The sequence below is a fragment of the Denticeps clupeoides genome, chromosome 19, assembly GCF_900700375.1.
Source record: "Denticeps clupeoides chromosome 19, fDenClu1.1, whole genome shotgun sequence".
In the NCBI taxonomy this organism is placed as follows: Eukaryota; Metazoa; Chordata; class Actinopteri; order Clupeiformes; family Denticipitidae; genus Denticeps; species Denticeps clupeoides.
The window spans coordinates 4,395,204-4,411,742 of NC_041725.1; the positions used below are offsets into that span (position 1 = coordinate 4,395,204).

Here is a 16,539-nt window from a genome sequence, read left to right on the forward strand (position 1 = left end):
AAAATCAATGCAATCACTTCCACATAGAAGCCAAGCCAGTAACAGGTTCTGGAAATAATCTCTTCTATGACACATGAAGACCTTAAGGCGGAATAGTGAAGAATGAAATGAAGCTGTTGCTTGGAACTTAACAAAAAATAAAATGCATCAAACTGCACTGCAAGATTTATGAACATGGCAGGACTGCAAGGGTGGCAGTCGCCCTGCCAACAGCTATGGTTTTGTCCTTCAGCACACATTGCCGAATAACAACTGCATGGAGCTGCGCGTAAGGCACTGCCAAACAGCAACGCATGCCATGGGAACATTAATCGCATTTTGATTTTCTTCCCAGGCTTATTATTATCATCGTGTTCATTACTGTTTATTATTGTTTGAAGGCGTCCTGTTTCCTATCTCCTCTTCTGAGACGGTCAGCGTCACGGTCAGCTTTTCATCTGCATGTAAATTGTGTTGCTTTACAGGCTTTCTTCACGCAGTGGGCGCATGCCTGGATTGAAATGGATCCAGAAGAACGGCCTCCTGGGAGCGGTTCTATTATTTGCACACTAAAGAACGAGCTGCTGCAATTTGACCGGTATTGTGCAATGATGTGCGCGTTCTGCCGCTCTGCTCGGTGGCGGACGTGAGAGCTCTACATAAGAGGAAAGTAAAAATCCCCACTTTCACACCCAAACCCTCATACTTGAGTGGCAACAGGCCACTGGTGGAATGTACATGCATTTAATCCGTTATGGCAACTCCCATTTAAGAGTATTTTTTTGAACATGATTCCTAACAGGCCAAGGGCAAAGGAACTGGCTGTGAAATCAAATCATGGATTTATCCTCCCTGCAGAGCCCTTTTACACTGTGGAGTTCCGGTCTCCTAATATTACATCGTTTCCATTGTTGAACACAGCAGCCGGTGACAGTGACTCTGGTGCTCACCCAAGATGTGGCATCCTTGATGGTTGCTTAGCGGCAAAGGAAGCAGACTAGGGCCAAGGAAGCGGCTAAGGAAGGTTGCAGGTTCAAATCCCGAGGCGGCACTGTGCCACTGAGGTCCCTTTTATCAAGGTTCCATCCCCACACACGTTTCATTGCTGCCCACTGCACACCAAGGGTGATGGGTTGCATGTTATTGTGTGTCACTGTGTGATGTGCTGCAGTGTTTCACAATGACAATCACTTCACTCTCACAGTAGGTGTACCTGATTTCGGTGAAAAACTGATCCCCAGTGGCATTTGTGTGAAGGCCCGGTGAAGTGGATGCAGTGAAAGCAATCGTTTTAGCAACTGTGTAACAATTCACTGTGTATTTAAATATTTAAAGCGATAAAGTGAAGTGACTGTCACTTGTGATACACAGCAGCACAGCACACGGTGCACACAGTGAAATTTGTCCTCTGCATTTAACCCATCACCCTGAGTGAGCAGTGGGCAGCCATGACAGGAGCAGTGTGTGGAGACTGTGCTTTGCTCTGTGGCACCTCAGTGGCACCTTGGCGCTTCCTTAACTGCTAGGCCACCAATGCCCATATTTCCATATTTATGTAAATGACATAGTTTTATAAATTGGCTTCAGAGGCAATTAATAAAACATTCTCATACACAATGTCTAATACTTTTCTAATTAGGTAAGCTCCCTTCCTTAAGGTCCCTCATTCTCTCTCAGTCGTTGATAAATGATTGTTGAGGGACATGATGGAATTGCGGAATGATGGGAGCAGACTTTAAGTAATTAATTTAGTTTGGACCGGCATTTTTTAATCACACTCATTTGTCACCTGTAATGGCTCACCTGTATATGAGGATGTCATCGTTGGAGCTGTTGTACTGGATCTGGTACATCCTCACCCCGGGAATATGGCTCTGGAGTGGCCAGCGGATGGTGGCGGTGGAGGAAGTGAGTTCGGACACGCTGACCCGCTGCTGGTCCATCCGCGGGAGACCTCCACTGGCGTTTGATTTTATGGAGGTGGGGATGTCTGAAGGGCCCGGCTCAGGCTCCAGCTTGGGGTTGTAGTGGGGGTTGGGGTTGACCACCAGCTCCACGGGGGCGGTGGCCTCCCCGGCAGCATTAGAAGCGATGCAGGTGAACACCCCCGAGTCCTTCACCGTGGTGGTGTAGATGTCAAGGGAACCGTTCTCATAGCAGGTGGTCCGGCTCGTGTTTCCGATCAGTTTGCCGTCTGGGCTGACCCAGTGGGTGGACGGCTCAGGGTCGCCCACTGACTTACAGCGCAGGCTCACTTCCTGGCCCTCCATCACAAACATCTTGGAGGTGTGGCGCGTTATCATTGGCGGCTCGCATACAAACTCCTCCTCACGGATTGTCCAGAAGTACTTCCCAGCTAGTTCCCGTGGCGACGCACATGTCTCCAGGTCATCCTCACGCGTTAACCTCCGAAGCCACACCAGCTCGCAGTTGCAGTGAAGTGGGTTCCCACCAAAACTAAGCACCAGGGCCGTGAGCGGCGAACCCTTCAACTTGGCGTAGACAGGGATCCTGAGGAAGAGAGGGTCAGGTGGGATCTTCTTCAGCTTGTTGGAGGTCATGTCCAGTCGAGCCAGCTTGTGAAGGTTGGAGAAGATGCCCTCAGGAACGAACTCTATGAGGTTGTGGTCCAGGCTCAGCGTGTTGACGCTGGTCAGCATGCCCACTGTCTCCCAGGGCACGTCCACCAGATTGTTGTAGGACAGGTCCAGGTCCTCCAGCGTTTCCAGGAAGTCCTGGAAGGCCCCGTCAGAGATGCTGTGCAGCTGATTGTTGGCCAGGATGAGGTGTCGCAGGTTGACCAGACCCTGGAGATGTGTATCGTCCAACGTGGTGAGGCGGTTGGCATCCAGGTGGAGAGCGTGCAGATCCTGGAGGTCAGCAAAGGCGTAGGGCCGGATCTGGCTGATGGTATTGCGCGACAGTGTGAGGTGGATGAGGCTGCTCATATTGGCGAAGTCACGGTGTCTCAGCGTGGTGATGAAGTTGTCCATGAGGCGAAGCTCGGCGGTGCGGCGGTCGATGTTCGGTGGCACAAAAAGCAGCCCCGTTTTGGCACACAGCACTGTGTAGGAGGGCAGCAGGTTCTGACAGGTGCAGCGCTTTGGACACAGCATGCCTGCAGCAGGAGCAGCGAAGAGGGCGAGGCAGAAGACGAGAATCTCCATGGCTGAGATTCTACGGAGAAATGGAGGAAACAGCATTTTTAATATTTTTGGTCTTTTAATCTGTTTCATGTTACATATGCAGTCAATCGAAGAATAAACCTTCTACATTATTTGACACAATATAATATACTAAAAACATAATATTTATGTATTTCATGTATTCTGTATGCATTACCTATACACTGAAGCCATCAATAGAACTAGGACTTAGTGGAGAACAGGAGCTCAAATCAAGGCAAATTTTAATAATGAAAATTTCGAAATCAGAATCGGGTTCATCCATTCATTAAATAATATTCAACTCAATATAGTCCTGGAGGTTGAATAGACAACTGAACACAATCCTGATAAATGTAACTATATACACTGATTAGATGGAATGATGGAATATGCCGATAAAAATGGTTAAGATTTATTAAAATCAGGCAATAACGACATTCAATAATGACACAAGAGCCAAAAATAACCCTTGCTGGTACAATTTCATCATGATCTGAAAATTATGTTGAAAATTTGAATACTGCCATCCATGCGTTCCAAACCACATCATGTCACAAATTAAAAACGGGCACAAACGCGGCATTCCAGCAGTAGCACAAGGTGTGTGAGTGGAAGCAGCGTGCATATTTCATGCCCAGCTGCTGCAGCTGTCCTCAGATATTACTCCAGTGTGCACGGTGCAGCGGTGGTAGCTCTCCATAACTCCTTTAGAAATGTGCATCACCTAATTGCCCTCCAACACCTCAAAGCTAGGAGATATATATGAAACACGGCTCAGCCTTCTGCGGAATTTGTACGTGCACCCGCCAGGCCAGCCTTTGAATACAGAAACAGGAATAATTGCACCGAGAGCTATCACTCCTTGAGATGTTAATGAATATCTACCATGCTGTCCTTTGTTTGCTGTTATTATTGGCGCATGCTCTTCCATTTTAATAACTTTTACATAAAAGCACATAAATGTAATTATTTTCTCTGCCAGGGAACCTACTGTGAATATCAAGTAGCTCAGCGTGGGGAGATGAAAGAGACTGTCATTCCAGGCTGAAGGAGGCAACCGTTCTCCCCTGCAGAGGCATCTCCTGACCTGGTGGGGGCAACGTTGAGCTGCACAGCCCCTCTCAGCTACTCTGCTGGAAGTCCTTGCAGATTAGACTCTGAGGGAGAAGGTGTGGGCTTGGTGGGGGACCCAGCGGGGGCTAACTTTCTCTTGTTTCCGGTATGCTGAAGAAATGAGAAATTACATCACTCCTCCAAAAGTGTGTGATTATCCAGCAAGTCACTAGGAAAAGTAATCCGAAACCCTACAGTGAATTATCACCAATAGTTTCCATTTACATTATTTACCAGAAGCCCTTACCCAGAGCCACTTACAGTCAGTAGTTACAGGGACAGTCCCCCCCTGGAGACACTCAGGGACATAATGAAGTATGATTTGTACCTGGTTCTTCTGGTTCATAGGCCACTAGGCTACTACCACCCATTAGTTGCTCATAATATAGATATGCATTCAAATTTCTGCATTTACAATGTTTATTGAATAACTAACAGAATCAGAAAAACACAAACAGAATTGAGAATATAATTGAGAATAAATTCAGACTATACAAAAGAAAAGTTATGCTAACTGCATTGAAATTAATGGTTGAACTTTTGACATTTAATGTGATAAGACCTATTTTATGCTTATTTTTGATGCAACATCACTGGAATTAGGAGTAAGGAATATAGCATTTGAGATGAGATGGAACTGTTAACTCCAGTACGTGAAGCAGTCTGATGTGTGTAAAAATACAAAAGTACAAAAGTAAAATAGGAAAAAGCAAAGCATCCTGTATGGCTGGAAGATTAAGGTGGAACGAAAGGACGTGGCTATGAATGCCACAGGAGTATAAATTTTTAATATACGACTTAGACACGGTAACAGAAGCAGGATTAAGGGTAATCCCTGCAGTTCCTGTTTCATTTGGGCCTAAATTAGTGGCAGTTAAATGGAAAAAGTAAGCAGGTTAAGACTGAAAAGAGTCTTACAGTCACTCTGCAAGCTGTGCATGAGAGAAAAACGCGAGCATTCCCAGACTTGAACGTGAAAATTATTTCCGTCGGTGCAGGCCTGACATTTTGAAAGCAGATGTGCGTGATCTTTACGCTCGCTCTTGAGAGGCTTGTAGAAATAAAATAAAAAAGGTGCGAGGGAAGTGATGGGGTGACACTGAACTGTCATATTCCATCGACATTACTCACTATTTCGCTCTGTTGAAGAACATCTGAGCTCACAGTATTGACGGTGAGCATAAATATTTCAGAGAGGACACGGACTTGCTGCGTGGAGGCTTGACACGGACTGACGGATTAGACCGCCCTCGCTGCGTTTCCGTTACACAAAGACGGAATGGACGTCCTGTTCCTGTTGAGAATGTCACTTGCTGTACGTATACGGCTGAAAATTAGGACCCGCGTTTTGAATGGAGGCGGTAGGGGGAACGGAGAAAAACTGGCAACCAGACAAATGATGTTGGACAATGTGTCCATTTTCTTTTGTTGGCAATGAATAATGGATGGAGATGTGATGAGCTGATACTCGCACGAAAGAGAGGAGTTAAAACTAGAAGAAGAGGGTCGGTGGGCAGGAAGACTCGTGGTGGCAAATCATGCTTAGCTGCCCCACCCACTCCGGCGTGAAGAGCGAGAACGGAGCCCAGAGAGACGGCGGCTCATCACAGGATGTGCTTTTTCTTGCCCGTTGTGTGTGTGCGTGCTCCCCCTCCCACCTTTGTGATCTGCAAAGCAAATACGAGTAAGTAGGCCAGCCGTATTTGAACGAGAAGAAACCCCCTCAGCCCCTGGTGAGGGTTCCCGAGCCCACAGGAGACGAGCTGCTGTCAGCCGTGTTTGGAGAGATCGGTGGAGGCCCGTCCACCGGGCGCTGACATCGCCTGGCACGTTGAGGGCGGCCAGGGGTCATTACCACCCAGTCACATCATAAACCCCTCTACTGAACTATAAACGTTACAGCCATCAGGGCGGCCGTGATCTGGACACGGCTGTCACCACGACGGGCATCTCGTTTCCACGCGAGCGTGAAAACGGCCCCCTGGAAATGATTACGGCGCTTAAATGACTGCCTCCCCCCCTGGTAGTATCTGGCAAAAAAAAACCTGGAAGCGTGGCGTACCGTGACTTGCGTGCCACTCGGAGCCAGGTTGGATGGAAATGTCGAATAAATTCGACATTCTGGCAAAAGCGCTCTTTCCAAAAAGCCGCACACACCTATGTTCATTTCCTTTGTGAGCGCTGTCCGTGGGCCTGATTAAAATGGAGGGAAAGGTGACGGAGGCACGGCTGCAGCTGTGTAACGCTTTGTTGTCGCGGCCATTACAGCGAACGCGGCGCTTGGAAAGCCGGCCCACCCACCGCAAATGGAGGGGTGTAGACCGGTCGAGGACCGCGCTATTTCCATCTGTAATTGGTGTTGTGCACTTCTGGGCTGTAATTACAGGGGCGCAGCAATAAATAAAAAATAAAGCACACACACACCGGCGTTCCCCTTAGCCAGCGTACTTAATGGCACGCATGCAGCCTTTAAAACACGCATGGCCATTTTGTAAAAGTGTGCAATGCAAATATCTTGAAATCAATTTGGTTCTGAGTGGTGGCGCTAGGTCCACTGTCCAGACGTTCACTGCAGGCTTTTTGCGCATCTGAAATGAAATTCTCAGCGGAATGACGCTAGTATCCGTCACTAACGAAAAAGGAAAAAAAAAAGGCCAGTGTCATGGCTGCCCACTGCTCACCAAGGGTGATGGTTAAATGCAGAGGACACATTCCGCTGTGTCACCGTGTGCTGTGCTGCAGTGCTTCACAATGACAAAAACAATCCCTTTCAATTATTTTTTTCACTTTCATTTTAGAATGGTTCTGCACAACGGTGCTGTAGTGTTGATCAAACCATTATATTGTGTGTAAATCGACCAGAGCAGATGGCCAAGTTTACGAGAACTGATGGTGCAAAACTGAACGGAACGGAATGATGCTAGAACCTGTTGTCTTGTTTGTTGTTTTTATTTCTTGTTGACAAAGTTTGTAAAACTTTTTTTTTATAAAACTGTTTTTCTTACACCAAAAAATATAGCAAAATTATAAAATTTCTGTTTCCTGGAATGATGAGATTTTATCTCAAAGTGTCAGAAAAACATTCAAAATCCATTAGTATCAAGTTTGGCTCGAAAACAATGAACTCCCAAGACGGCAGAAAATCTTTTAGGAAAAGCTTTTAGGAACAACAAGAAGATATTTAAAAAAATTGGCACTACAATCAAAATGATTTGACGCTTATGGAAACATACGTACAAACATTCGTCATGCCAATACAAGATATTTTCTGCAAATAAAAGCGTTGACACAGGCGTTTAGCGCCAGCATTCGATTGGCTGCGCGTTCGGATGGCGTCAAATAAACGCTGCATGCGACATTTTCTTGCCATCAAGTTCGGAGCATAAAACAGCGTCAAGCAAATGTCAATCAAATGTCAATCAAATGCAGATGCAAAACTCATCAAAAAGGCTCATGTTCATTCATTTCGAATGTCCGTTTGGATGAGGCCAAACTCCTACTCAGAGCAGAGCTGTACTCAGATCAGGCAGCCACAGTCACTACCGGCAATACAGTCGGCAAAAACGTCAGCCAAGTATAATTACAAGCATTTTATACGTTTCAAAGGCTTTTATTGACAGTAACGTATGTTTATACAAAGCCAATATTTGCAGTGATGGCCCTTTTTTTTCAAGATCTCTGTAATTCGCCCTGACATGCTGTCAATCAACGTCTGCACCAAATCCAGACTGATGGCAACTCATTCCTTCATAATCAGTTTGTCCGAATTTGTGAGGTTTTGTTTGAGGTTTTGTCTACCCACCTCTAGAAGATTGACTGCAACTTCTCAATTGGATTAAGTTCTGGGGAGTTTCCTGGCCATGGACCCAAAAATGTCAATGTTTTGTTCCCCGAGCCACACAGTTGTCACTTTGGACTTATGGCACAGTGCTCCATCATGCTGGAAAAGGCATCGTTCTTCACCAAACCTCTTGGATGTTTGGGAGAAGCTGCTGTCGGAGGATGTTTTGGTACTGTTCTTTATTCATGGCTGTGTTCTTAGTCAAAATTGTGAGTGAGTTCACTCCCTTGGATGAGAAGCAGCTCCACACATGAATGGTCTCAGGATGCTTCACTGTTGGCACGAGACAGGACTGATGGTAACACTCATCTTTTCTTCTCCAAACAATCATTTTTCCAGATGCCCCAAACAATTGGAAAACAGAGAAAATGACTTTACCCCAGACCTCAGCAGTCCAATCACTGTACTTTTAGCAGAATATCAATATGTCCTTGATGTTTTTCCTGTCCTTGAGATAAGTGGCTTCTTTGCTGCTTTTCTGTACACCAGGCCATCCTTCAAAAGTCTTCTCCTCACTGTGGGTGTTGATGCTCTCACACCTGCCTGCTGCCATACCTGAGCAAGTTCTGCACTGGTGGCACCCCGATACTGCAGCGGAATCATTGATTATGTTCTGCACTGCATCAATGTCTACAATTGTCTACATATGCATCTTGATGCATCAATTATGAGATTCAGTTTTAAAACCTCTACTCACAAGGCATATCTTCGGACAAAATACGATATTTGTATTGCTTGACATTCTGCATGTTGAGTTGTTAAACCCATGCATGCGACTTCACATGTTTGATTATGAGATATCTTTATATCAATTTTACAGTACCTAAGTATCTGAAACAAGCAGGCTGAGGACTAAAATTCTAAGCTGCATACATCCATGTGTGTAAGTGGAAGACGAGATTTTGTGTTCCAGGGTGCTGGACAGATGATATAATGACAACCACAGCCATTTTGTAATTATGCACAGATATTGTTGGATTAGTGTAAACTGAGCTTCTTGGACAGCCAGAATACAAAGACATGAAGAGCACTTAAAAACCACTGGCAAATCTGTCTAGAATTCTTCTGAATTTCTTCCCCCTCTGATGCAGATGTGTCACAGTCCCACCATGTGGGCAGGTAAAGACACATATGCGAAACCCGCCGTTTGCACCATAGTCCATCTCTCACAGGCCGTTGCTCGAGCGGCAACCAGACTGACAGCGGGCGGGAGAGTGCACTGCTCACAGCGTGAATAGATCTGTCCACTTAGGAAGCAACACTGATTGTTGTGTAAATGAAATAGACAACAGGTAGAAATTAGCAATACATCCCCAATAAAGGCGTGGTCCTGCAGGTGGTGACCATAGACCACTTCTCAGTTCCTATGCTTTCTGGCTGATGTTTTGGTCACTTTTGAATGCTGGAGGTGCTTTTGTTCTAGTGGTAGGATGAGACGGAGTCTACAACCCACACAAGTGGCTCAGGTGGTGCAGCTCATCCAGGATAGAACATCAATGCGAGCTGTGGCAAGAAGGTTGTTTGCTGTGTCTGTCAGCGTAGTGTCCAGAGCATGGAAGTGCTACCAGGAGACAGGTCAGTACATCAGGAGACATGGAGGAGGCCGTGGGAGGGCAACAACCCAGCAGCAGGACCCCTACCTCCGCCTTTGTGCAGGGAGGAACAGGAGGAGCACTGCCAGAGCCCTGCAAAAGGACCTCCAGCAGGCCACAAATGTGCATGTGTCTGCTCAAACGGTCAGAAACAGACTCCATGATGGTGGTATGAAGAACCATAAAGAACAATAAATCAAAATTGATTCAGTCCGTAGTGTGTTTTTCCACTTTAACTACTTTTTACTACCTTCATGAGTTGATAAATAAATTTGGTCTGATTTTGTTGTCAGCATGTTTAACTATGTAAAGAAAAAAGTATTTAATATTTATATATGAATTATTCATTCAGATCTATTATGTCAAATTTTTTTTGTTATATATATATTTTTTTAGCAGTGTAGTTAATGGTTATTAGGCAAAGTAATTGCAATGTGTTCCATTGGCCTTAAACCCTAACAGAGCTGACCTCTGAGAGAAAGTCTATCACCGTGATTTTACCCTGCCCCCCCCATTTTCTTGGTGGATATGACAGCCTGTGTGCACAAGGGCACCAAAAGGGTCAAAGATGCTCACGCTGTGTACATAAACAAGCACTCCGGAGAGCCAGACAGCGGCCACTGAGGGTGGAAATGGAAAAAATGGCAACGTGATCCTACACAACAGCAAACAATTTTTTCTTTCTTTTTCAAATGAGTCATTCTTTGCATTTCCTTCCAATTTACACCAACCAACTGTCAATCCCTATACTGTTTTAAGTCATCCATGTGGCACAACACCTGCTGTGTGCCTATGTGCACTGGTGAAATGTGATGGAAGTTGCAAACAGCTCTCAGAATATATACTGTCTTTATATTTATTTTTGGGGTTGTTTCTATCTTGAGGTGCCTTTGATCTTAATTTGGATGGTGTTGACAGTGCGATGTGAAATACTTTCGTTTTTTTTCATCTCGTGTACTGATGACTGACTTCTTTTGTGCACTTTGTAAATGTAAGAGGGGCAATATTAAGGTCATCACTGCAGGGGAGTCAGGAATGCTTAAATATTTCACATCAAAACAATTCATTCCGTGGCAAAGTTGACAGTAGGAATGATGGGTAGATTTAACCATGAGGGTTCTAGACATACACAAAATACTTGTCACGTTTTGGGGCCGGAAGGGGAAGAAGCATGTCATTTTGGAAAGGAAGAGTTTTATTAAACACTAAATAAAAGAGGCGAGATGGAACATAAACAAACTCAAAACCACCCGAAGGCGTGTGACAAAAGGTCAGGAAAATTAACACTGAGCAGTACCAAGTGGATCCATTTAAGTGGATCCACAGCATGCAAATTTTTGGGATATATTTGGACATTTCAAGTTAGATTTCATGTTAACCAGTTACTTTGGATGAATCAACTACCTGAAAACACTGCACCTGCAACTTTTCAATCTTTTTTCACCAATAAGTTATCACTAAGCCACACTTATTTGTGCAAATCAAAACAATTCACGAAGCTTTCATAAAATTTTAAGCCTTTTTGTGATTCGTTCATCTTAAACACTCACAGACATGTTAAGCAAACACTTGCAAGGACTGCATTAGGGGAAGTGATCCTGAATTATCAGTGCATCTGAAAAAGGAATATAGCTAAATGCAAATCTAAATCTAACACACCCTCACAGTATATTAATTTATTGTTTAATTTAGTCTCACAAAAAAAATTAAGTTAAATTTCCCCTTTTTTTCAATGCTTTAAGTGTGCATTGTTTATTGGGCATTCAAAGACTGATGAGAGGTGGTATTTCTACAATTAACATTCAAAAATATTCATGGTGTGATTGAGCAAAATTGGATTGGTTTGCCGCTAAGGCTTGAAAGCCCCAAATGCTCCAGCCAAACTAAGACTCACCTTAACTGGGGGTGAGAAATCCAAACTGAATACCTGAACACAACTGCACAGAGCAATGGCAACATGGAAACCACACAACGCCACACAACATGCGCAACATTCAACTCACTGAGTAGTAATGAAAAACTGGCCTTTACTGCCTCCTTGGAGTATAAAGCACAGAAATTGAAGAGTGTATATGATTTCAATAGGTCGGATCTATACAAGATTCTCTCTATTTGGAGGTACAGGGACATATTTTCCACTTTATTGACCAAATATTTGTTCAGCGAAATCTGCTTAATTTAAAATATAAATGATCACAAATCCTCTATACAGCATATATACCTAAAGGAACATGGACTTCTTAGGACACATCTTGGTCAAGAAATTACTGGGGTACCTATATAGTGAAACTTTGAAGTAGCCAAACAAATTTGTAATACATTAGGGAGTGGCAAAAAACTCCCTTCTGCTCTAAAACAGTTAAAAATATACAGTGTTTGCAAATTAACCTTAACATGGTCAGTGTCTGACATGACTGGAATAGAATTTTAAGCCCTATTTCTTTTAAATATCATGAATTCTTTACACATCTTAAAAAAAAAATACTAATTTTCCCAAAAGCTTTTTGTTTTCGAAAAGAAGATGTCCCCATTTTTTAACAGTAATAACATATAAGATTGGGGCCATCTTCGCACGGCTCAGTGCAGGCTGCACGTACTCACTCCCCTTCTGACAGCAAAGCTGCCTTCTCAAGAGCCAAACAAGAGTTTTCGCTGTCAAACTCATTTCTCTGCTGGAAGAGACTTTTTTGCTTCAATATCGTCCGTGGCAGCTTGGCCGATCTCCTCTCTCTACGGTGAAATGGGGGGAATGGGGGGTGGGCGGGGGGTTCGCTGTTATCTGTTGACATCACGCGCCTTCAAAGGCGGCGAGGATGAGCGCTGTGTGGCAGGGAATGCTGATGTGCTGTTAGCCCCCAGTCAGTGTGGCAGCTGAGGCGAGAGTGTGTTAGGTTGGATGGAAGTCGCCTTTCACTCATCATCTCTTTGCTTCTTTCTTACCTCTTGGTTTTGTGGGGGTTTGTTGGCTCCAAGGAGGCCCTGACCCCAAGTGGGCACGATCGGAGCATAATTATGTGCATTTCACCGCGCGTTCCTCCCACCTGAAACGAAGGTGAGCTGAACGAAGGGATCGTGACTCCGTGGAGGGGTTCCAGTGCCCCCTCTCCACGCCGCTGGTCTCAAGCCAAGCCAGCTGAAAGGTTCCAGAGGCAGCCGCACTCAGGCAGCGCTGACAACAGAGTCTCTCAGACAGCTCTGCTAATAGATGGAGGTGAGCCAGGGCCCAGGCAATTTGTGTTTACCTACCCACCTCCTACTCACAGTGCACTACCTGTCCAACACTCGCACTCCACAACAAACCAGCAGAGGAGATGCCCACACACGCTCACTGTCCTTTTTTTTTATTCTCACACACACACACACACACACACACACACACACACACACTCTTTCATGCTACATCTCTCTGTCTCTCTCTCATGTACACACACACAAACGGATGTAGACAAACATAAAGCAGCCTGATAAGATTTTTCGTGCCGTTACGTACACAGAACAACAAGATCCAGTCCACATCATGGCCCTGTTGGGTCGCTCAGCGTGCAGCGAGGATCACGAATTCAGCTTTTGCTATAATAAATTGCACGATGAAGAGGAGGCAAGACGACTGCAGCGGGTTATTTCAGGTGCAAATTTCTCTCTCTCTGTCTCATGCACCTGCAGAAACGAGAAGGAGAGTTTACAGTGTAGATGCAAACCCACCCTTTGGGTCGTCACCCACCTAAACATGACTAACACGAGCATCCAGTTGAAATGCTGTTAATTGTTACTGGCGTAACGGAGAAGCATGTGATAACCGCAGTTAACGGCGAGTCGTTTCAAGCCGAACCGTCATTAGAGGGTGATGCATTGCATCGTCTGCTCTCACAGTAGATAATTTAATTGCTGTGATTTTCATTTCTCTTCCTGCAGATGTTCTCCTCTCGCCGCTGGATCTGCTAATTGTTCTTCATTTGCTAAATGAGAACGGCTGAATGTGCTATCAATTTTTTTGAACAGGAAAGATGCTGAATGCAGCACCAACTATGCATGATAATTTCTGTCAGGAGCACAAAAACACTTAACACTGTGCACGATAAGAACCTGCAGCCATGTTGGGCCAGTTTATAGTGCTCAGAGCAAGTTTTCAAGATCAACATTTCAGAAAAGGAAATTCATCGAGCATTTTACCATTGCAAGTGACATTCTTGACAACAAAAGGTAAAAAGTACAGAAATGTAGTACTTGCTACACATGTTGTCGACTAACTAGAACGATCGTTGGGCCATGCTAGCTAATTCAACTAAATCCAGCTTTTTATCAGCATTGTCTAAATAATTGTAGTATTTTTTTTAGCTACACACTTACCTACATACTAAAGAAAATTATTAGAATTCATTAGAATGCATGCAATAACAATTAATATCTGCCAATGAAAACTGTTAAAATGTTCTGACATCAGACTCAAGCTATGCATCCAAAATCTTGTACTTGCATAATATTAATACTGGCATAATATTAAAATGAACAGTATGTGAGATTTTGTTGTATGCACTGAATGATTGAATGGACTCTACGCTGCCTTATATATCCCACAATGCAATGCACTACTGGTGCAACAGCTTCTGCATAAATTGAATCACCTGCAGCTCACATTTCCTAACAGATGAAGTACTTCTACAGGCGCAAAGATAAAAACCAATCTGAAGAGGCTCCTCATGCTTGCTGTCAGCTATTTCAGATGGCGGAAGATAGAGGTGAGGTCACTACGCGTGCCACTTCAGGAAGTGATGTGGCGATAACAGCCTGAGCAGTGCATCCGAAAGGAGTGTTTATTCACTCGAGAGCATGAACATACAGTATCATACAAAAGTGAGTACACTCGTCACATTTTCAAAAATTATTTTATTATATCTTTCCTAGGGACAACACTGAAGATTTGAGACTTTGATACAACGTAAATTATTCAGTGTTTAACGGTGTACTCACCTTTGTCGCCAGTGATATGGACATTGATAGCTCTGTGTTCAGTTATTTTGTGGGGACATCAAAAACACACTGTACTGTATGTATACACACACACACACACACACAACAGTGTACACATTGAGCATGTAGTGCATTGTATGTGATTTTGGATGCATGGATTTTTCACATCTTTGTGAAAAGCAAAATACGTATGGCCATGGTAAGGCTGTTGGACACGCCAGTTGAACCAGCTCAAGGTACGTTGTCTTGCCAGCGAAGAACAGCTTTGACCACAAGTCGTGTCATACTAGCTAACCCATCAATAAAGCAGCCTGCAGCAACTAGCTACATTATTCTTTTTTTGTTTTATCAGCATGAACTAGATGCTAAATGAACATTTTAGCTACACACTGAGCTATATGCCAATATCAGGCTGTTTTGCCTGGAGAACAAATTTCTGATATAAAATTAACCCAGACTTAGTTAGTTAGTTGACAAGGTTATAGTTGACCTGTTTAATGTCTGGCCAGACTGATTCAAATGTTTGAATTCCCAGCTGGTAATGTCTGTATTGCTCTGCAGCAGTAAACTTTTCTCAATATATGAAAATGTATGCTTTCTGTGTTCTGCCATTATGTCCAGTATATTAACTTTACTACATTTTGGATATAAAGATAATAACAACACTGCATTTAAACATGCAGCAGTTGTGAATATTTACAATAATCCACCGATGGCACATATACCATAAAATGTTCCTTCTAGACCTGAGAATTAATATCTAAAAATTTGTACATTATCTTCTGGATTTGCAGAAACACATAAGGGTAAATAAAAAATGTAATGTTAATTGGTATTCATAACTCCTATAAAATAACTATTACAAAATCTGCTTTCAATTAATCTGTTTGAAAAACAAATTAATACATTTAGAATACATTTGCTGTAAAAAACAAAATTGTTGGCATGTGTACATATGCATGAGTATAATATGCAATATGCAATAATAAATTGTATTAATAATCAGTGCATGAAACACAACAGCTGTGTATAAAGCTGTGTTTTTTTTATATGTATTCTAAAGATATTGAGAGTACATTAAATATTTTTGAACAACAAAACATTCTTTTTATGCACTGTCAATCAGAATACAGCATTCATCCAGACCATGGCAGCAGAAGTTGCAAAGCAGAGAAATGTGAACTGGTACATATTTGTGCAAGCATGTGCACACATGATCATGCACAGCAAAGCCACTCTGGCAGCGGTAAGGCTCAGCTCAGAACGGCACTCGAATTTTCCACTGTGTGTGCTTTCGAGGCCCTGCGCTGCGGCGCCAGGCAGCAGAAGCCATATGCATTCTGAACAAACAAACAGCGTGGGGCGAAAGCTTTGACCTTGCAGGGACAGGTTGCGCTTCCGGCGGGACACAGTCACGGATGGCAGCTGCCACCCAGGTACGATGCGGTGCCGACACTCCCTCGCCACAACAAAGCTTAACATGGCGCTGCCAAAATGTCTACCGCCTTCCTAACAGGGTGATAATATCATGATATTGGGATGAATCAGGGCCCTTGACTGACGTATCTGCAAAGACAATTACTGCATGCATGAATACGTTGGCGAAGCACCTCATCCAAAGAAGAAGAATTAGATGGAATCTGGCTTGTTTGCAGAAAGTCTGATATGATGCACACATTTAGCAGAGCTAAAAATAAAGGTGGCCATGCCAATCGACCAGATTATGAAGAGCCGAAGCGTGAAAGGCCTCTGTAAATTTCCTCTTCTGTCACCGCGAACAAATCACACCATGTCATCGTGTTAATGTGGCCCTGGCATTTGAGAGTAGTGCCGTCCGTTGGCTTTTGTTCGCGTTTGCTCAAACCCATTAATTAAGCTA

General features: G+C 43.9%; 1 protein-coding gene across 4 annotated transcripts in view; it reads right to left on the reverse strand.

The window, feature by feature from the left end:
• LOC114769590 (leucine-rich repeat and fibronectin type III domain-containing protein 1-like protein) overlaps positions 1-16,539 on the reverse strand; it is a 109,878-nt gene that overhangs the window by 11,164 nt on the left and 82,175 nt on the right. For 2 of the 4 annotated variants that reach the window (XR_003743234.1, XR_003743236.1), the window contains exons 3-4: positions 4,138-4,370; positions 1,783-3,156 (exon numbers count right to left, since the gene is read on the reverse strand). Coding sequence is in view for 1 of the 4 variants with exons in the window: in XM_028962773.1 (XP_028818606.1) it covers positions 1,783-3,156 (1,374 nt within the window). In the remaining 3 variants the exon portion in view is untranslated. The remainder of the gene's footprint in view (positions 1-1,782; positions 3,157-4,137; positions 4,371-16,539) is intronic. The other 2 variants (XR_003743235.1, XM_028962773.1) reach the window with 1 other exon arrangement.